This window comes from Leptodactylus fuscus, chromosome 6 (assembly GCF_031893055.1).
Source record: "Leptodactylus fuscus isolate aLepFus1 chromosome 6, aLepFus1.hap2, whole genome shotgun sequence".
Lineage (NCBI taxonomy): Eukaryota > Metazoa > Chordata > Amphibia > Anura > Leptodactylidae > Leptodactylus > Leptodactylus fuscus.
The window spans coordinates 51,107,319-51,130,257 of NC_134270.1; the positions used below are offsets into that span (position 1 = coordinate 51,107,319).

General features: G+C 41.7%; 2 protein-coding genes across 2 annotated transcripts in view; one reads left to right on the forward strand and one right to left on the reverse strand.

Moving 5' to 3' along the window:
- LOC142210639 (tumor protein p73-like) overlaps positions 1-22,939 on the forward strand; it is a 54,578-nt gene that overhangs the window by 7,562 nt on the left and 24,077 nt on the right. The window contains exon 2 of the mRNA XM_075279938.1: positions 8,199-8,444. Coding sequence (XP_075136039.1) covers positions 8,199-8,444 — 246 coding nt within the window. The remainder of the gene's footprint in view (positions 1-8,198; positions 8,445-22,939) is intronic.
- The window catches only part of VAMP3 (vesicle associated membrane protein 3), a 226,420-nt gene continuing 206,429 nt past the window's right edge, over positions 2,949-22,939 (reverse strand). Inside the window, exon 6 of the transcript XR_012716993.1 lies at positions 2,949-2,965. The gene's annotated coding sequence lies outside the window, so the exon portion shown is untranslated. The remainder of the gene's footprint in view (positions 2,966-22,939) is intronic.

Sequence of the window (22,939 nt, forward strand, 5' to 3'; positions counted from 1 at the left end):
TTACATGATGAAAGGTCTTGTATTTTTTACATGATGGCAGATCTTGTAGATGTTACATGATGACAAATGGATGCTACATGACAGTGAGTATGAAACGATCACATGATGGCAAATCTGGTAGATGCCACATGATGGCAGATCTGGTAGATGTTACATGATGGCAGATCTGGTAGATGCCACATGATGGCAGATCTGGTAGATGTTACATGATGGCAGATCTGGTAGATGCCACATGATGGCAGATCTGGTAGATGTTACATGATGGCAGATCTGGTAGATGTTACATGATGGCAGATCTGGTAGATGCCACATGATGGCAGATCTGGTAGATGTTACATGATGGCAGATCTGGTAGATGTTACATGATGGCAAATCTGGTAGATGTTACATGATGGCAGATCCAGAAGATGTTACACAATGTCAGATCTTTGTTACATGATGAAAGGTCTTGTACTTTTTACATGATGGCAGATCTTGTAGATGTTACATGATGACAAATGGATAATACATGACAGTGAGTATGAAACTATCACACGATGGCAGATCTTGTAGATGTTACACAATGACAGATCCCGTGGATGTTACATGATGGTGAATATGGAGTTACTACATGATGGCACATCTTGTAGATGTTGCATGATAGTGAGTTTGGAGATGTTAAATAATGGCAGATCTTGGAGATATTACATGATGGTGAGTTTGGAGATATGGAGTTTAGATGGTAAGTTTGGAGATATTTTATGATGGCAGATCTCAGATGTTACAAGATGACAGATCATGTGGGCGTTGCATGATGGTAAATATGGAGCTGTTACATGACACATGATGTATGGAGATGTCTCATGATGACAGATCTTGGAGATGTTAGTTGATGGCAGATCTTGGAGAAATTACCTGAGGGTGGATCTTGTAGATGTTACATGATCGCAAGTTTGAAGACGTTACTTGTAGATGTTAATTGATGGCAGGCCTTGTAGATGTTACAAGATGGCAGATCTTATAGATGTTACAAAATAACAAATCCTGTGGATTTGACATGATGGTGAGTATGGAGATGTGACTTGCTAGCAGATCTTGTAGATATTACATTATGGTGACTCTGGATATTACATGATAGGAGATCTTGTAGTTGTTAGATGATGCCAAGTATGTAGATGTTACATGATGGCAGATCTTATAGATTTTATGATGGCAGACCATTTAGATGTTATAACAGTGGATAATATTGATGTTACATTATAGTTGAATGTGTAAATATTGGAAAGTGATGACACTTTTCACACATAGCATGGCGGTGGATGTTGATGCGGTTTCATGTATTCAGATGGCATGAGAAGTATTCATTACCATACACATGCACACAAAGAAACAAGTAGAAGCTCATAAAGGACGCACGTAATACATAACAACCAGATCCCACAGCTCCCTTGCTGGACACAGGTGACAGTCAGAAATGAAGTTTTGGAGCCACCTAGGGCCACAGGGATAATTGTATTAGAAATATTCACAAGGGACCAGTAACAGGGAGAAGCGCTCATTGAATTGTCTCACACCTCAGTCATCATAAATCATTTATCCTATGGAAAAAGTGACTGAATATGTATTTATACAAGTATAGGATGACATTAATGCAACAGGTGACTCTCCACAAATTGAAGACTGGGGAGATATAACCTGCACTTTGCATAAGACAATATATGACACACAACTGAAGGTACCTACAAGGGGCCCATAGATCCTTCAGAAATTAACATTTCTTTCCCCAGATAACTTCGGCACCGGGTCTTCTGTGACATACACAGTTATATCCTCTGTTTGAAAAGCTTCCTTTGGTCTTATGTAAATGGAGAATTATTACATAGTAATAAGACGACAGCAAGGAGATATCTGTACATCATGAGAAATTGCAACAAAAAGTAATAGTTACATAACAATATTTTCAACCACTTGAATGCAGCCATGTTTTGTCCTTAAAGATGTCCAGGAATTGGCCAAATCCCCTTCATCGCTGGAAGTCTGGTGGCCCACATGATCACTGGTTTACCTGTCCACTGCGTTTCGTTGTCTGACTCTAATATTCATTGGCATACCATGTCCCCACTGCTAGAAGTTTGCAACCCAAGTGACTGTGGAGACCAATCAGTGGCGTACGGTTGCAGGTAAGGAACCAGTGACATATGTGAATGACATCACTAGTTCCTTACCAGCGACCACTGCGGCCATTGATTGGTCTCAACAGTCACTTGGGATGCAGGACTTCTAGCAGTGGGGGCATGGCATGTGAACGACCATTAGTGGCGGAAAATGGAACGCAGTGGACAGGTAAACCAGTCAGGAACTGTCATAGATTTCAGGTTTAACTCATGCATGCTATTTTTCTGTCGTAAGTTATAGTAAATTTCATTGGCAGAGATGTCTCCACCTGGCCTGCTGTGCTCTCAGCCTCCTTCCATCTCTCTGCCTAACTGGTGAGTGCGTGAGAAGAGGGAAGTAGCATATCTTTGCGCCAGATTTCTGTCATGGAGAAATAGTAAAATTCTCACCAGTGTTTTTTTATTTTCACCATTGCATTCAACAACCCATATTCCGAAAACTGTAAGGATAAGTTCACATGGGGTTTTTTGGTCCGGAACCTGAGGCAGCCTCCGCCTCAAGTTCCGGACCAAAAAACGGGTAGCCGCAACTGAATGCTGGTGCACTACACCGGCATCCAGTTGCGCTCTCCTCTCTGGATGAGGCCCAATGAATGGGCCTAGTCGGGAGGAGAGAGTGTCTTGAAACACAAGGCGAATCAGCCTGAAGAATGAGCATCTCGCCTCTTTTTACAGGAGCCGGAACAAACCAGCTCCCGGAAAAAAGAACTGACCGGCTCCCATTGATTTCAACGGGAGCCGTCTTTTTGGTCAGGATTTTGAGGTGGATATGGTCTCAAAATCCTGACCAAAATACCCCGTGTGAACTTACCCTAACCATATGAGGACTTACCTCATTGGGTGAACAATAAACAGCAGCATTGCATTGATTTTATTTTCTGCATTGACATTGTACATAATAAATAATGCATTTGTTTTATAGTAAAAATGCAGCTATACCAAATAGGCATAACATGCATGTTTTTTTGTTTTCTTTTTTTTATATGCTATACATTTTATTTTAATTTTACAGGTTTTACAGGTTTTTATTTGTTACATTTTGTTTATGTTTATTATAGGACTGGAATTATATTATTATAGCCTGACACTAATCCCATTAGACACTGCCTTTGGTAAGATCTGATGGGTGGACCAAGATGGAGGACAATGGGCCTTCACTACACCTCTTTCCCACTGCCATGACAACCCAGTGGTTCCGTCAAGCTTCATAGATGTAGTTGTTGCTATTGACCACTAGGGTTATGTTGCTGTGGTTGGACACCGACTGAGGATGGTGCTGGCTTAGCTCCTGAGCCAGTACTATTGTGATGGTGTAATAGTGTACCATATTTATATCGTCTTATCCATGTCAGGGTTAAATAGGACCTGGAGAAGAAGATAAAGAGGACCTGAAACCTCTTAAGAAATTCTTAAATTCCCCATGAAATAACAATGGTACAGCATCTGTTCTAAGAACTCTATATTGTCCTGTCTTATTTACAAATAAATTGACAATTGGGTGTTACCATCAACCTTTCAAAAGGGATGTCTATGGAGAAGCACCTCTTACCACTTGTCAATTTACTTAAAAATTTGTAGGCGGATTAACAGAGGAGCGCCATAAAATAGAGCTCTAAAAAAGATGCCGAATTGTTATTTCATGAAGAATACTAATAGTAGCTAAAACTGACATGTCAGGAGTGGTGACAGATTCTGTTTAATGTTAAATCAATGATCTCATTCCGTCTGAACCAGCGACACGAAGTCACGTAATGAACCAGGTGAAATGAGCCGTGTAACACTGATCCTCGTTTCTGCTTCTAACATTTCCAGATATTTGCCACTTTCACTCAATCTCCCTTTCTGGGACTGAGGACAGAGTCATAACTCAGAGGTAACAATGTAGCTAGTATTTTGTAGATGGGAGCCTATTGGCAGCAATTGAAGTAGCGTGATGTCATCAGTGTTGCCTTTTAGGCACCAGAATACAGTACAGGTTTTTCCAGCATACAAAATTACTTGTCATGATGCATTATCTATATAACAATCAGATTTTGGAGTTATTGTAGGTGCCACCAAAAAAATTCCGGATTAAACCTGAGTTTTGTGCAGTTTCCAGAAGAGTTGTCACTTCATTGTAAATTCAGTTTCATTTCTGGGTATTTAGAAATGTTGTGGTTAGATTTGTGTTTGATAAAATTCGGTTACAACCAGTATGGTCGTAACTAGAGATGAACGAACAGTGAAATGTTCAAAGTTCGAAGTTCAATTCGAGTAGCCGCTCAATACTCGACTGTTTGATCAAACATCAAACCCCATTATAGTCTATGGGGAATAAATACTCATTTAGGGGGAAACCACTATTCAACTCAGGAGGGTCACCAAGTCCTCTATGACACCCCAGGAAATGATGTCAACACGTCTGCAATGCAACTGGGATGGCAGGGGAAGCATGTCTGGGGGCATCTAACATGCCCAAGTCACTGTATTATGTCAGGATCCCTGTCAGCTTGCGATATGCGGGAGCTGACTTTTTCCCTTAGGAATGCATTGACCAGCGTTGATTGGCCGAATGCCATACAGACTACAGCATTTGGCCAATCAACACTGGTTCTGCCGTAGGCTCGTCTTTGAGGAGGCGGAATCTAATTTCGGACCAGAATGGAGACTGCTGTGGACTGATCTTAGACTCCGCCTCCTCCGGCAGAACCAGCGTTGATTGGCCAAATGCTGTACTCTGTATGGCATTTGGCCAATCAACGCTGGTCAATGCATTCCTATGCCGAGATGTAGGGAAAAAGTCAGCTCCTGCATATCGCAAGCTGACAGGGATCCCGACCAAATAGAGCCCCAAAGAGCTGGGTGAGTAACATTCCCACCTAAATAAAGGTAATCCCTAGCTAACCCTGCCTGTAGATCTGTCCCTGTCTCACAGTCACATAGTTCACATTCTCATATGAACCAGATATTAAATCCACTGTTCGTATAAATTGGAGGTCACCTGATTTAGCCAGCCAATTAATTTTTCCGATTTTTTTTCGATGCCTCCGTTGTCAAAGTTTCTGTCCCACTTCCCCTGCGCAGTTATTGGTGCCAGGGAAGGTGGGAGGGGAATCTAATTTTTAGCGAGTTTGCCACCTGGTGTTCGACTGGAATCGAACATCTCGAACAGCCTGATATCCGATCAAACATGTAGTCGATCGAACGCTGTTCGCTCATCTCTAGTCATAACTACAAGAAGGATTGATGAAACCCAGCTTTTTCAGACACCTGAATTCCCCTTAATAAATTTTAGATTTCCCTGAGGAAGCTGTGACATAGCCATATTTGTTGCTACCTGACTTTCTCAGAAATAGAGTCTCCTGGTGACTATGGGACACATAATAAATAATAACGTTAATGACGTCAGATCATTTTTACATGTGTTATTTTGTCTATCGTCTACAATTGAAAAGTCAACTTAGGGCGTGTGAATGTCACCTTGGAGGTCCACAATCTACAGACTCACACTTTCGGTAGTTTTCCTTTTTCTGTCAAGAAGAGATTTTTTTTAAGTGACTCAAAAATATTACACATTTTTGTTTTTCTTATTCAGATATTACTCTGCTGGTCTTATAGAAAATGCTGCTTTCCTGCCATAATAGGGGGATTAGGGTTGATGGGCCATTAAATAGTCAATCCATTCCCTTATTTTCCCTTTCCCTTTAGTTTTGTGTCTAGATCCCCATAGGCACTTACACCAGTAAACAAAGTGCACTCACCCCTAATCCGTCGTCATTGCCTGTCAATGTAATGCTTAGAACACACATTATCTTGGGCAGGTAACCTAATCTTGTTGATGTCTGGAGACCTTAACCCTCAGTGTGACTACTCTCCTTGTCACGACCATGTCATGGGAAAGAATGTGTCCTGTTCAAAAATAAACACATTGTAGACACTTTGCTTGAAATGGCGCTTCATTTACTTTATGGATGTTAGTCGCCATCACCTTTAGTTGTCTACATAGGAAACACTCTTTGAGCAGGGACCGTCAGAAGTTCACAGAATAAAGGCACTGCAATGGGGGCGTAATGCACCCAACCCATGTACATCTTTCAGAATTTGTGAAATCCATTAGTCCTAAAAACACACTTTTTGAGAACAACACCCACTCTCCAAAATACTGGAAATTTTTGTTGAATGGCTAAATTTCTGTAACTTGGAAAGTCAGGTCATATTCAGGATTGCTATGGGCCTCTATGATGCAGTAAATAAAATTATTATTTTGAGGATCTGAAGAACTCTCCAATGAATGCCAAGGTAGTTTGGGTACATTACCAAATACTGATGGAGAACCCATAGCTCAAAAACCTTAAAGAGGACCTTTCGCCAGCTCAAACTCTTTGCATCCTGCAATAGGTAGTATGCCACTGATTCTGGAGCAGTTGGATTTTTTTCTGTAGCCCTCACCATTTGTGTGCAATAATTTCTGTTAGTTTAAGCATCCATTATTCTAATTAGGCTCCCTACAGTCAGGAGGGCAGTCCCTGTCTGTCTGCTCCAGCTAAGGACCACCCACTTGCCAGTTCAGAGCCTTATTAGCATATTAGATATTGAAACTAACAACACCAATTACTTGTAGGGCTACAGAAAAAATTCCATCTGTGCCAGAATCAGTACGGAAGCACCTATTAAAGGGGTTGGCCACTTTCAGACCAATATTGACAAACAAATGTACAATAAAAAGATATACAATTTTCCAATATACTTTCTGTATCAATTCCTCACGGTTTTCTAGATCTCTACTTGCTGTCATTCATTCTGTTACTTCTAGAGGATAAAACTCTGACCATGGTCATGTGATTTACGGTCCAAGGTCATGTGATTTACAGTCCATGGTCATGTGATGTGCACACAGGTGCACAGATGATTAGCAGGCAGATGTCTGAATATTGTGCTGTGATTATAACGAGCGGCACCTGTGTACTCATCACATGACCATGGACTATAAATCACATGACCATGGTCAGGCTTTTATCCTCTAGAAGTAACAGAATGAATGACAGCAAGCCAAAATCTAGAAAACCGTGAGGAACTGATACAGAAAGTATATTAGAAAATTGTTTATATTTTTATTGTACATTTGTTTGCCAATATTAGTCTGAAAGTGGCCAACCCCTTTAAGGATCAGAAATTTAGTAAAATACGTAATTCGGTCCCCAGCAGCCATTATGTTATAGGAGCAGATTTCTAGCAATATGTAACTTTTATTCTAAAATCTTATTTTCAAATACCTGAGAATTCTGAGATAACAGAAAGAAAGACGTTCTTGTTTGGGATTTTCATCAATAAAAACAAGGCACAAAAATTGCAACCTACTCTGGAGCACCCAGCACGTACATGAATTGCATAGACATTCATTTAAATATGCAACGTGCAATGCTTCACTCCACCTGTGGAGGCACCCTAGAGTTATTGAACACTTGCCCCACAGTTTAAAGCTTATCACTCTGTGCCTCCAAAGTCAGACAACCTGTGATTTGCTTACTGTTGTAAAGGAATGGTAAAAAGTGACAACCCCAGTGAAAAACCAAAACATGTGAGCATTGTTTAATGGTGGCCATTATAAGTAGTCACCTGGCATCTGTTACCAAGAAACCATTACAAGGTTGAAACTGTTGAATAGAATATTAAATAATTTATTGGGATAATTTTAGATGTAAACTAATGGTACATTCTTATCATATGATGCATTTTGTATATTTTGTATAGTCTTTCCTAGTTTCTTCTTTTGACTCTCTAAGGGTGCAGCTCGCACTGAGTAGCACTCAGGTATTCCCTTACTAAGAGGGTGCTCACAACATAACCTGTCACTCTATCCTCTTACAAGTGTTAACCTGTTACCAAAGAGGTAAGAAAAAAAAAAAAAAAACACCCTCAGGAAATTTTTCAAATGACTCCAAAGCGAGCAAGTCCTTTAAGAGTCCTGTAACAAGATCCCTCCAGTACTAAGATGCCGCTGATGCTTCAATCCCTCTTACCTGTGTGTTCTTCTTCTCCCTCCTCCCCTTTTCTCCCTGTCTGCAGTCTCAATTCAGTTTGCTGAATAACACCATGGATCAGAGTATCGGAAGCAGAGCAGCCTCCACCAGTCCGTACAACCCTGACCACAACTCGAATGTCCCCACACATTCCCCCTACTCCCAGCCCAGCTCCACCTTTGATGCCATGTCTCCAGCACCGGTCATCCCATCCAACACTGACTACCCAGGACCGCATAACTTTGAAGTGACGTTCCAACAGTCTAGCACAGCTAAGTCAGCGACATGGACCGTAAGTTATCAATCTCTTTGCTATACTTGATAAAAAAAAATAAAAATTATGGTTATTTGGTAGACAAATTGTCGGAGATACAAATTTATGGGTATTTTTCAAAATTTGGTTCCAACATCTCTGACATTTTTGGAGAGGTGACACTAATAAGAGTCTACCATGCTTGTAAATGGGTAATGTTATTTTTCACAGATGAACATTGGTCATTGTCTACGTAACATTTTGTACATTGCACAGTATTTCCAAATCACTGTTTTTAGGATTGCAAATCTGATGTCAATTTTACACTGGTTAAATCTAACCCCTGTGGACTTTATTGCAAATTTTGTATATGGAACTTTATTTGTATTCCTCGGGGAACTTATTTTTGGGTTAAAAGTTTTCTAAAAGTACATGAAGAAGCACATGGACATGGACAATTTGCATGTAAACAAACAGTGAGGTCTGTGTAGCTGCCCCAAGACCTTCCCTCGTGAAGTAAAATTACTGCAGGATATGTATTAGAAAGCACTTTACAGATTTATTCCAGTAAAATATTCTGACCAAATACACAGTGTGTTAAAGAACTATACTCTGTTAGCACTTGAAGCACTATAGTAACTTGGGGAGACTCCATTAAGAAACAGAAATGTATCAGACATAGACCCTGCCCAGCTTTGTAGAGTTGTAGTAGAGCTGGGTTCATCATTTGGTTGATTCATTGTAAAACTACCATGTGTTATCTGTGGTTTTACATAAAACAGCATTATGTTAGTACTCATCTCTACTACATCTATAGATGAGTGATGTCGACTATGAGTCAAGAGTGAGTCAGTTAGTTTGAAGACACCAGATATCACACAAATAATCTGATTTTCCAAATTCAGAAAATTTAGAACTTAATAATAGAGTAATTCAATAGCAGAAGATTACAATTACCTATCAATCCAATCTAAAATTTTATGTTATATAAAGCTTGTATATGCTGGATGAACACTGGAGATTCTAGTAACGTGACTCTTAGTTTTCATGGTTACCAAAAGCCCCCCCAAGTATAATAATATGGAATATACCCATGTCATCTTCTCATTCTCATCTATGACAGATCAGAATATCATATTGACTGCATGTCCCCTTTAAGGGATATCAGCGCATTGTCTTCACTTGTTCAATCATGCTGCATGTCATACAGGTACCAACTTTGGGTCTTAAATAGTAAGTTGTAGGAAATGGGTCATTCCCTCAAACTTTCATACTATTACAGCACAGTGGTAGTACAGGGACAGAATTTGCAGATGCCAATATAAAGCCTACACCCATGGCTGGAATCAGAGTTAACCTCTTAGATGGTGCAGTCAGTAACAGCATCTAAGTGGTTTTACTGAGGAAGAGAGCTAATAAGCTGCGATGCCTCGATCTGGCTATTACAGTGACCCCAAGGTCTGCCATGTCTTGGAGTCGGCCAGAGGTAGGACTGAATTGGCTGCCAATAAGTGTAACACTGACAGTCATACAGAAGTATTGCAATGTATTGTAGAGAGATGAAGGAATAAGAAAACTACAGCTCATCCCACAAATTTAGAAGTTCCCATATAGCAAAATTGATAGAAAAATCAAACCAGTTAGGGATCTTGCTATGCGGCAACACATACACAAATTATTTACAAACAAAGATTTTATTTTGCAAAAAGTAGAAAAACAAATTTCCATAATTGTAATGACTAAAGAATAAAATGAAAATGTAATAAAGCTAAATTGCTGAATGAAAGGAATGGGGTATATTATTTGCACCCCAAAATAATGTCCTTTCAAAATACAGCTCACCTGCTTTTACAATGTGGAGGTAAAAAGAAAAACATGCTTGCGACTGTCGGGCCCAAACTAGGCTATATGCTTTCATGACCTCTAAGATAAGGCATATTATATACTGTTTCTGTATTCTGTGCACTTTCAGTGGTTTCAGAGATATTGGTGCTGTTAATTTTGGCTATTGGTATCACTTTATTGTTAAGTGGGGGGCGACCTTACTGCTGCACATCATCACATCACGTCACACTGCAAGAAGGGTACCATCAGGGCGCACCCCCTTCCCTCCGATATCTCTGTGATGCCTGCAAAACTGAATGTTCACTGCCAGCATTGCAGCGGCATATACCATCTTAGGGGGCATGAAATGTTAAAATAGTTAAAAGTAGAATCAAGGGGTGTAGGGTTTACCCCTCTGGTTCTTTAAAATGGAGGTGCGATATAATAAGAGAATCCAAATGGAAGTTTCCTAAAGAATACACTTATTTGCAAATTCATTCATTCATTCATTCTTTCTTATGGTAGAGTTGGAGTTGGAAGGGACCTTAAGGGCCATCGGGTCCAACCCCCTGCAAGTGCAGGTTTTCCTAAATCATCCCAGCTATATGTTTATCCAGATTCCGCTTGAAGATTTCCATTGATGGAGCGCCCACCACCTCCCGTGGCAGCCTATTCCACTCTCTCACTACCCTCACTGTCAGAAAATTTTTCCTAATGTCTAATCTGTATCTCTTTCCCTTTAGTTTCATCCCATTGCTTCTTGTACTTCCTTGTGCTAATGAGAATAGGGTAGATCCCTCTGCACTGTGACTACCTTTCAGATATTTGTAGACTGCTATTAAATCTCCCCTCAGCCTTCTCTTCTGCAAACTAAACAATCCCAGTTCTTTTAGCCGCTCCTCATAGGACATGGTTTGCAGACCTTCCACCATTTTGGTTGCTCTTCTCTGGACTTGCTCCAATATATCGATGTCTTTCTTGAATTGAGGCGCCCAGAACTGTACACAGTATTCCAGGTGTGGTCTGACCAGGGAAGAGTACAGCGGAATAATGACCTCTCTTGATCTAGATTCAATGCTTGTCTTAATACATCCCAGAATTTTATTAGCCTTTTTTGCAGCAGCACCGCACTGTTGGCTCATGTTGAATTTGTGATCTACTATTATGCCCAAGTCCTTTTCCCCTATGCTATCACTTAGTTCTATTCCTCCCATACTATATACACTCACCGGCCACTTTATTAGGTACACCTGTCCAACTGCTCGTTAACACTTAATTTCTAATCAGCCAATCACATGGCGGCAACTCAGTGCATTTAGGCATGTAGACATGGTCAAGACAATCTCCTGCAGTTCAAACCGAGCATCAGTATGGGGAAGAAAGGTGATTTGAGTGCCTTTGAACGTGGCATGGTTGTTGGTGCCAGAAGGGCTGGTCTGAGTATTTCAGAAACTGCTGATCTACTGGGATTTTCACGCACAACCATCTCTAGGGTTTACAGAGAATGGTCCGAAAAAGAAAAAACATCCAGTGAGCGGCAGTTCTGTGGGCGGAAATGCGTTGTTGATGCCAGAGGTCAGAGGAGAATGGCCAGACTGGTTCGAGCTGATAGAAAGGCAACAGTGACTCAAATAGCCACCCGTTACAACCAAGGTAGCCAGAAGAGCATCTCTGAACGCACAGTACGTCGAACTTTGAGGCAGATGGGCTACAGCAGCAGAAGACCACACCGGGTGCCACTCCTTTCAGCTAAGAACAGGAAACTGAGGCTACAATTTGCACAAGCTCATCGAAATTGGACAATTGAAGATTGGAAAAACGTTGCCTGGTCTGATGAGTCTCGATTTCTGCTGCGACATTCGGATGGTAGGGTCAGAATTTGGCGTCAACAACATGAAAGCATGGATCCATCCTGCCTTGTATCAACGGTTCAGGCTGGTGGTGGTGGTGTCATGGTGTGGGGAATATTTTCTTGGCACTCTTTGGGCCCCTTGGTACCAATTGAGCATCGTTGCAACGCCAAAGCCTACCTGAGTATTGTTGCTGACCATGTCCATCCCTTTATGACCACAATGTACCCAACATCTGATGGCTACTTTCAGCAGGATAATGCGCCATGTCATAAAGCTGGAATCATCTCAGACTGGTTTCTTGAACATGACAATGAGTTCACTGTACTCCAATGGCCTCCACAGTCACCAGATCTCAATCCAATAGAGCATCTTTGGGATGTGGTGGAACGGGAGATTCGCATCATGGATGTGCAGCCGACAAATCTGCGGCAACTGTGTGATGCCATCATGTCAATATGGACCAAAATCTCTGAGGAATGCTTCCAGCACCTTGTTGAATCTATGCCATGAAGAATTGAGGCAGTTCTGAAGGCAAAAGGGGGTCCAAGCCGTTACTAGCATGGTGTACCTAATAAAGTGGCCAGTGAGTGTATGTTTTTTACATTTCTGTTACCCAGATGTAGAACTTTGCATTTGTCCCTGTTAAATACCATTTTGTTCGCCTCAGCCCATTGTTCCAGTGTGTCTAAGTCCTTTTGAATATACTCTCTCTCCTCTCTAGTGTTGGCTATTCCTCCTATCTTCGTATCATCTGCAAATTTTATGAGTTCCCCAATAATTCCATCGTCCAGATCATTTATAAAGATATTAAAAAGTACTGGGCCCAGAACAGAGCCCTGCGGCACCCCGCTTTTGACTTTCTTCCAGTTGGATGTGTAGCCATTTAGTATTACTCGTTGTGCCCTATCATTAAGCCAGTTGTGAATCCACCTAACTGATTTTTTGTCAAAGCCATACTTAATCATTTTTTCAATAAGAAGGTTATGTGATACTTTCATTCATTCATTCATTCATTCATTCATTCATTCATATGCAGGTGATATCTGCTGCCCTGAGTAGAATATGACAGGGGAAGAGCAGCTGAATTCAGGAATATATACGTTTATATGTATTAAATCAGAATTTGTGATTAAAAAGCAGAGCAAATCTAGACAGGACTCCTAGAACAGACAGTGAGAGTCCTGGTTAACCCGCCCTCACATAGTGATTGACATCCTTCAGTGTGCACACATTGATACAGAGTGTCTAAGGAAATTATATTGCTATAGGCTTGAGCTGATGCACCTGTTACTAATGGATGTTACTGGAATTGCTGAACTTGCTGGTAAAAGAGGACACATACTCTTACAGAATAGTAGAAATACATGTCACATAGACCTAAAAGTCTGGAACTGTTCCGGGACCTTGGTCCTTCTGGTATCACATGGCCATTGTGTATACATTTAGACGCTGACTCCTCCTGACAGTGTACACACGGCCAATGGATTTATTTGTTTTCTCTCATTGAGGTTAACAGGTACCTGCGCCATTGATTTGTGTTTGCCTGCCTGAGGCACTGTAAGACAAGGCACTTTTGCAGAGTTGACATGAGGAAAATCCCACTTCAAAGACCATGACATCACAGCTAAATCTTGGAGTCTAGAATGCCTTCCTTTGTATTAGGACGCCATGGCATCCAGCAAATGGACAAAGAACACGCTCTGAGTGCCTCCATATAATAGAGATTTATTTTGCTGGTTAGGTAGATCAACAAGTTGGATACAAGTGAAGTCATCCTCTTATTATTATTATAAGGTATATCTGTGTCTTGGAGAATTGGGTAACAACCAATATGGCTGCCAGTGCAGTTCTTACGTAAGTTGTCGGTATTCCTAGGCTCTTAAATAGATGGACTAACCATACACCTCCCTCTTCCAGTATTATCAGCCACATTGTAGTAGAGGCAATTGGAGTTGTTTCCCCAGGATTTCTGTAATCTCTGTCTTCAATCCTGACAATAAACCATTATCAAACAAGCACCAAGGCTGTGAAAGATAAGAGGGGTGGGGTCCAATGGGCACAGAGCCCCTCATTTCCAGTAGGAGTAACAGAAGAACAGTTCTAAAAAAAAAAAAAGATGTTCTTATTTCATGGAGAATACAAGTTACTAAAACAGACATGTCAAGACTGTGGACATATCTTTTGGGGATGTCAAAATATATCAGAAACACTTAATGTAAAACTGAGATACTTATGCTAAGGCCGGGTCTAAGGGGGGTTGTATGACACAGGAGTTCAAGAACACGAAAGAGAAATCTTGTCACCCCCCCCCCCTCCCTATCAAATACTAACACTGCATATACATGTTTTTATGGAGTGTTCCTTTAAAGAATCAATATTTATTTAATAACACTAATTGTCACCTCCGCATATCAGTGAAGCTGGAGGCAAATCTTCACCACCATTGGTAGTTGTTCTCACTTATACACTCCCCTATTCTTCTATTAATACTGTCACTAGTTCCTGCATTCAAAGCAGTAGATAGCCAAGTAGGAGGTCCCTAGCACTTCAGCATCACTGACTAAAGAGATGTAACACTAATGCTAAAGCGCTAGGGACTGCCCACTTGGCTATTGACTCTGAATGATGCTGGGACTATCAGTATCAGTGAAGCAGTTGTTATGGTGTAATGGTGTGGTGTAGTGGATGTGCTGAGTTACTGCAGCTCAGCTCCTAGACAAGTGAATGTGAATACGGCTGCAATACCGCAGCACATCCACTACATGGAGAACAGAGCTATCTGCTTCCATCTCTGTTCTCTATACAGCAGGTCCTGTGAACAGTTGATCATGGGTGCCCAGGTGTCAGACCCCACCCATCAACATTGTTTAAAGGGGTTTTCTCACCAAACCAATCTGAAAATTATCGCCCATCCCGTGGATTAGGGATAACTTACTTTTGATGGAAATACCCCTTTTAACAGACAAATCCGCCATAAAATCACCTGTTTCCCACAATCCTCTCTTCACATTTCCTATAATTCCATGCTTGGTAGCAGTCCTTCATGTGGGAGAGGCCTGTCGTAGTGTTCGCTTGAGTTTCCTGCTTCCCTATTACAATGGAAGAACTCATAGCACACATAGGTAGAGTGACAGTGAAGACACTAGGTACATGTGCCCAGTGCCTTTTACTCATTGATCTAAATCTTCTTCAGAGGTCACCTGGGTGGGAGCAAGGCAGGAGGAGGAATGGAGTAGCTTTGTATGGCCGTTTGTAGCCTATACACAACCTTTATAAGCAATGTGATGGCTGATACTAGTGGCTTTCAATTCTAGACAATTATTCATTTAAAGAGGACCTTTTATCACCAACAAGTCCAACTCTTTACATCATTTAATAGCTGCTGCTCCACTGATTCGGGGACAGTTATATTTTTTTTCTCTAGCCCCTATCAGTGCTGAGCAATCAATGCTGTTAGTTTTGGTACCTGATATGATTCAGCCTCTATACTGTCAGGAGGGTGGTGTCAGCCTGGAGCAGGGAAGGGGTGTGACTCTAAGCTCTGATACTGGCTGCCTCTGATTAGAGTCCTGAATCACACCCCCTGCCTGACACTGCCCTTCTGACACTACAGAGCTTAAATAGCACATCAGGCATCAGAACTACTTGCACTCGATGCTCAGGAACGGTAGGGACTACAGAAAAAATTCCATCTTCGCTGGAGTCAGTGTGGCGGCGGCTATTAACAGATGATAAGAACTTGAATTGATGGAGGTGATGCAAGGTCCATTTTAAAGAAGCACTCTGGTGATTTTTTTTTTCATTCATTATGTACCTAGAAAATATATAGGAAAGGAGTTGTCAATTTGCAGCAAATAAATGTTATTGGTTGTATGCTGTATAGTTATACAGTTTTCCAATATTCTTTCTGTATTAGTTTCCCTCAGTTTTCTAAATCTCTGCTTGATGTCATTATTTACATTCGGTGGATAAAAATCAGTCTGTCATCATGTGATGGACAGCCCATGGTCATGTGATGGACAGCCCATGGTCATGCGATAGACAGTCCATGGACATGTGATGGACAGCTCCATAGTCATGTGATGGACAGTCCATGGTCATGCGATAGACAGTCCATGGACATGTGATGGACAGCTCCATAGTCATGTGATGGACAGTCCATGGTCATGTGATGGACAACCCATAGTCATGTGATAGACAGTCCATGGTCATGTGATGGACAACCCATAGTCATGTGATAGACAGTCCATGGTCATGTGATGGACAGCCCATGGTCATGCGATAGACAGTCCATGGACATGTGATGGACAGCTCCATAGTCATGTGATAGACAGTCCATGGTCATGTGATGGACAGCCCATGGTCATGTGATGGACAGTCCATGGTCATGTGATGGGTGGTCCATGGTCATGTCATGGACAGCCCATGATCATGTTATGAACGCACAGATGCTCGGTACAAGACAGATGTTTGACTGCTGAGCTGTGACCATAATGATCTTTTCACCTGTATGTTCATCACATGATCACAGACTGATTTTTATCCACTGAAAGTAAACAAAGAATGAGAGCAAGCAGAGATCTAAAAAAAAAACAAAAATCTCTTCATTATACTAGCAGTAACATTTATTTGCTGAAACTGGACAACCCCTTTAATACACAGGTCCCTGACCATCTGTATGACAGACTGTACCACACAGGCTCTCCATAGGGGGATACAGAACCATCTGTTAGTAACTACTTTTGAGCAGGCAGGCAGTTCCCTCCATGCAGCTATAATGAAGGAGCTCACAGCTCATCCTCCCCAGCAGGTAGATATGGTACAGGCTCTAGCAGCCATTGTGATGCTGTACTGATACATCATGGAATTGACAGCAAAGCAAAAAGAAAGAGAAATATAAAAGCCAAGGTGGTGCCCGAACAAAAACAGAGGAGAAGCTGAATTGTAGGGATGAGTGCAGTATACATGAAAGAAGTCTGGAGAGTGTGCATTCACACGGAGTAAAATGGAGTGTAATTTGGAGTGTAATTTTTTACACATGTAAAAAATGTATGCGCGTATTTTGGAGCGTTTTTTTACACGTGGCGTTTACAGAGCGTTTACGGAGCGGTTTTTGGAGCGTTTACGGAGCGTGTTTTTCTACACGCGTAAACGCTCCAAAAACCGCTCCGTAAACGCCACATGTAAAAAAAACGCTCCAAAATACACGTGTAAATTTTTTACACGTGTAAAAATTACACTCCAAATTACACTCCATTTTACTCCGTGTGAATGCACCCTGACAGACAGATGCGGGGTGCAGAGATGGAAACTAGTTTTTTTCTGGAATACATCTTTAGAGAATAAATTCTCTTGCATTCATTCTACAGTAGCCTGTTCATGGGACCCAGTACAATATCTATAACGGGGCCCCATAGCTACTATGTTTTGTCTTCATATGTGGCACAGGGGCTTTTGGGACATGGGAGAAGCTGCCGCCTCTGCACCTCATATAGCTATTCCACACCTGGGGAGATATGCATTCTGCTATGTTTACCTAGAAGGCACAATTGAGTTTGTATATGTTTGTCCAGTAAATTATTCCTGATGCAAATATGGAAGGATGGAGGTGCTGCAAATACTGTAAATTAAAATTTGGCACCTCGGCTGTGTGTAACCCCTCTCAGAGCAAAGTGAGATTCTTGGCATACATGATAGGACATGCAGACCTGGGATCTATGAGGACGGGATGCTGTGCGGAGCTGCTGGGGCTTGTATGAGGCTTCACAGCGCTTACTGTTTATCCTTTCAGTCAGGATTGCTTTATGAGCATAATCTTTCTAAATACAGTGCAAACACTTCCCTTCTTTGTGATTTCATGGTCTGGTCACTTTCAAAGAGTAAGGCCAAGGGTTGAAATCCGTAGATCCCTGGAAGTATATGGAGGATCTTACTACTACTGCAGATATATTTTTTTTTTTTTACTACTGCAGATATGATGGAGATAAGGAAAATGGTACATTGATGGATAGATAGATAGACAGGTAGATAGATAGATAGATAGATAGATAGATAGATAGATGGATAGATAGATAGATAAATATAGTGCACAGTGCTGTCTGTTTTTTTATTTGGATATGGAGGAACGCTTGCCAAGTATCTAAGGCCTACTACTTCTTTGTTTTCTACATACACTCATTGACAAAAAAAGAAAGGAGTTGTTGGATTTGAATGACAATTTTTGTGTGTGAATGTAATGATGATATAAGTAAGTGACTATAATACTACAGTTAAAGGATAAGTTCATTGGGTAAAAATGTACAATTGAAAGGAGGCTGTAGTACCTTATTAGGCTGCATCGAGTCTGGATACAAGATGGGTTATGGTTGAGCATGGCGATATAGAGGTTTCGTATGGCACATTTGCCCACAGATGTTGCAGCTGGGCATGAAGGACCTGCACAGTCATATATTGCTGAAGCTGGGATCCCATGTGGTCTAATAAATGCATGATTGCTGAGAAATCTGGCAACCAGGCACCCAAGGAAGTGTTGCAATCTGGTGCTATATAAGGGGAAATATTATCCTGCTGGAAAATGTAATCTAGAAGCTCTGCCATGAGAGGCATTACATGTCCTAAGCTGTTAGTGTCCGTTGTATCAGTTCTGACTGTCATATACAATTACTCCCCAAATCATCACACCAGAAGTTGGGTACGGTAATTGTCAGTCCACTGCTGCAAAGGCAGGAATAACATGTTCACAAGAGCTCAGTACTTAAAGAGGACCTTTCAAGTCCTCGAGCACATGCGGTTTTATATACTACTAGAAAGACAACAGTGTACTGAATTCAGCGCACTGCCAGTTTTCCTGTTATGCGCCCCGGGTGAAGAGCTATCGGTGCCATTACCAAGAGCTCTTCACTGTCAGAAGGGTGTTCCTGACAGTCTAGCAGGGAACGCCCCCCCCTGACAGTCTGTCCGTAGCTCTATACTGTGAGGAGGCTTTCCTTACTGCCCAGCCATGACGCCATGAAAGGTCCTCTTTAAGTCTGATCACCTTCAGATCCCAAACAGAACCTGGATTTGTCATTAAAGGGATTCTACCATTAAAACCTCTTTTTTTGTGGATAAGATGTAGAAATAGCCTTTAGAAAGGCTATTCGTCTCTTACCTTTAGATGTGATATCCGCTGCGCCGTTCCTTAGAAATACCGGTTTTTACCGGTATGCAAATTAGTTCTCTCACAGCAAGGGGGGCGGGTCCCAGCGCTGAAAATGCGATGGGGGCGTCCCCACTGCAGCTTGAGAACACGATCCTGCATCGCCTCTATCTTCGGCTGGATCCTCCCCTTCTCTGTCGTCTTTCTCCTGCGTCACCTCCAGGAGGAAGACGGCGGCCATTTTTGGGAGGCCGCTCCTGCATTGAACTACAAGAGAGCGGCCTCCCAAAAATGGCCGCCGGCCAGCATGCGCAGTCGGCTCTACTAGTGTCTCACTGGCAGAGCCAACTGCGCAGACGTCGGAGGTGACGAAGGAGGAAGACGACAGAGAAGGGGAGGATCCAGCCGAAGATAGAGGCGTCGCAGGATCGTGTAGCAGTGGGGACGCCCCCATCTTTGCCAGAAAACTAATTTACATACCGGTAAAAATCGGTATTTCTAAGGAATGGCGTGGCGGAGATCACATCTAAAGGTAAGAGACGAATAGCCACAAAAAAAAAAAAGAGGTTTTAATGGTAGAATCCCTTTAAAGATGATCCGGCTCCAGTCCATAGCAGTCCAGGTTTCTCATTCACAACACTACTGCAAAGGAAGGCAACAGTGGCTGACCGTTAATGGCAGAACACAAAATGGGTGCCATAACACCAAATATCCTTTTGCTAAGCACCTGGAAATGGTCTGGGCAGAGAAGGTGCCACCTGTTTCTGGATAGTGGACAAGGAAACTGTTAAAGATGCTCATACTTGAAAGTGAATCAAAAGATCCTTTGTAGTGGTTCTCTGTCTGGGCTGTGTGTGCATGCCCTTACCTATCCGGTGCTCCCAACACTTCCTAACGCCTAGATCAAAATGGCGTAGATTGTGAGAAATTCATCAAAACAACCATTCTGATTCTCTCAAACCAGTTATGTAGATAGATAGATAGATGGATGGATGGATGGATGGATGGATGGATGGATGGATGGATGGATGGATAGATGGATAGATGGATGGATGGATGGATGGATGGATGGATGGATGGATAGACAGACAGACAGACAGACAGACAGACAGACAGACAGACAGACAGACAGACAGACAGATAGATAGATAGATAGATAGATAGATACCTCTTTGAGACAACCAAAATAGCACAAAGTCACCTTTTAAGGGATTGGTCTTTTCAGATCATCTTGTTAACCGCTCCAGACTTTGCCATGTGCTCTGGGTTGGTTACCAGGTATTTTTCAGGATCTGCAGCCATAGATATTGTGGAGAACCTTGAGAATAGCTGAGATGTTTTGGGCCTCTCGCCCGTGGGGTATAATTACAGGTCTGTGCGCTGGGACAATACAGCAGGTGCAGTGTAGTTTGTCAGCTTGTAGACTGATCTGTTGTGCAGAGACTTGTGTATTGTATACACAACAGGAGCAAGCACTGGTGCTTATATCCTGGCTGTCATCCACACATAACATCATGGCATCTCCAAATGCAGAAGATGAATGTTAAAAAATATTGTAAGAGATGTCAATTGTAGAAACCCAACGTGGACTCTATTATGTATGTTTTGGCCAGTAATTAAAATTATGCACATACATGTAATCATACATGGACCTATTATAGTGCAATACTCTCCAAACACCACATCAATATTGTTGGGAAGTAATGCTTCATATTCAAGCATAGATAGATAAAATGGAGTATAATACTGGCTGTAGATGAAGATCAATACAAGAGAAAGTAATGTATGTACATGGTGATGGAGCATTTCTGGAATATAGTACTAGATGTAACTCAGGGTCAGTCCAGGATAAGTCATGTTAGTACATACACTGACTCCTGGTGAACATGCCCTATGACCTATGACCAGTACTCATACATCCTTACCTAAGCTCTTACAGGATAGCACCAAACAAGGTAAAATTTTTCATGCTGGTTACTGAACCCTTCAGATATGTACAGCAATCCCTGCATTATTTTCAGGATCTGTCGTAACAGATTCGCTCAAGCCAGTTAACGGTATTTGCGGTTTGCAAGATCCTACATGCCAGAGTCGGATGACAGACACATTATTATCACCGCCGTGGCGCTATCTTGTCCGAACCTGTCCTAGGACACAAATACAGCTGCCTGGTAGGAGTGCAAAAAGAATTAACAGCCTGCGGCTCCATCCCTCTCTCCAGAGCTACTTGGTGGCTTTTGCTTGGATCTAATGATTAGACTGAAAGGCAAGTTGAGTTTAGTCCTCTTTGCACAGACTGGAATGTATGGTGGGGGGGGAGGAGAGGAGGGGGGTGATGGGTGGGAAAATGTAATTGTTTGGGCAAATCATTTCCTTTCAAGAAAAAAATAAAATAACCCAAAACAGACAAGTCCAGACAACGGCCAAAGATAACTGCGATGTTATCAGCTCCCAATGTGTTAGGACACATCAGCTAGCGGATCCTCAGAGACCTGGCCAACTCGGGCTCCTTGTTTTTGTAGGGTCGAAAGTGAAGTTTGTGTTGAGTTAATGCATATTGATAATTGCACCGAAGTGTCGGGGAACTGGAAATGCTCCGGACTTGCCTGTCAATAATGGAACCACGTCTGACAAGGGCGAGCCTCATAGGCCGGCTCTAGATGTACAGCTCCACCAGTTATCCTAAGGTCTAGCCAGGCCTTCATATTAAAGGTCTATATCTAAATACCTTGGCCAAGGCAGGCAGCTTACTGATACTACCCTTCAAGCAATTCCTCCATTATCTGTCATTCTATTGTCACTAGGAGTGCTATCATTTTTTATGTTATAGCCAAAATTCCCTTTATCTGGTATTAGGTTCTGAATTAGTGAATATTCGGGATTAAGAATGGGAATATAACCTAATTGTAAAGCCAGTCATGTTGGATAAGCTGCTTCTGGACCCTTATGGTAGTGAATTATCTCCAGCATGAAAAGACGAGGCGCACTTTGAATTGTTGGTGGACAGTCAGCATCGGTAGCTGATTGATCTCATGTGCAACGCTCAGTGTATTATTGTATGATATTGTATTGTATGCCTAGAGTTCCATTATTGGAACGACAGCCTCATAGCACACAACTCAAAAATTTCAACCTCTGGCATAAATGGGTTAATATTCTTTTTTATCATATCATTAATTTATACCGTCTGATGTTTTTATGCATGGTGAAACAACTGGACCAATCTTCACCAAATAAATAAACTAGGGGCTTCTGAATTTTTTGACCATTTTTCAGCTCTTTAGGATCTACTGTTCTAACATATTCACATCTGAAACCATAGCCTCGCTGGCTTCCACAAAAAGGACCTTCCTCCATATCATTTTACATGACCAGTATTAGCCAATAGAAGCTCACAGGTCCTTCAGTCTTAATAGCCTCATTGATGTACACCATTATAAAAAGATTGCAGCACTCACTAATGTTCTCTGTTATCAGCCATTATCAGAGGACAGCACTCATATGGCCTATATTAGCCAATAGAAGCTTGCAAGTCCTTTATTCTTAATAGCCTCACTGACATATACTTTTATGAGAGGATTTCAGCACTCACTATTGTTCTCTAATCGGCTTATGTCACCTGTATTACTCAGCAGAAGCTTGCAGGTCCTTCATTCTTAATGGCCTCACTGACAGCATTATCAGAAGATTGCACCACTCATCACTATTGTTCACTGTTG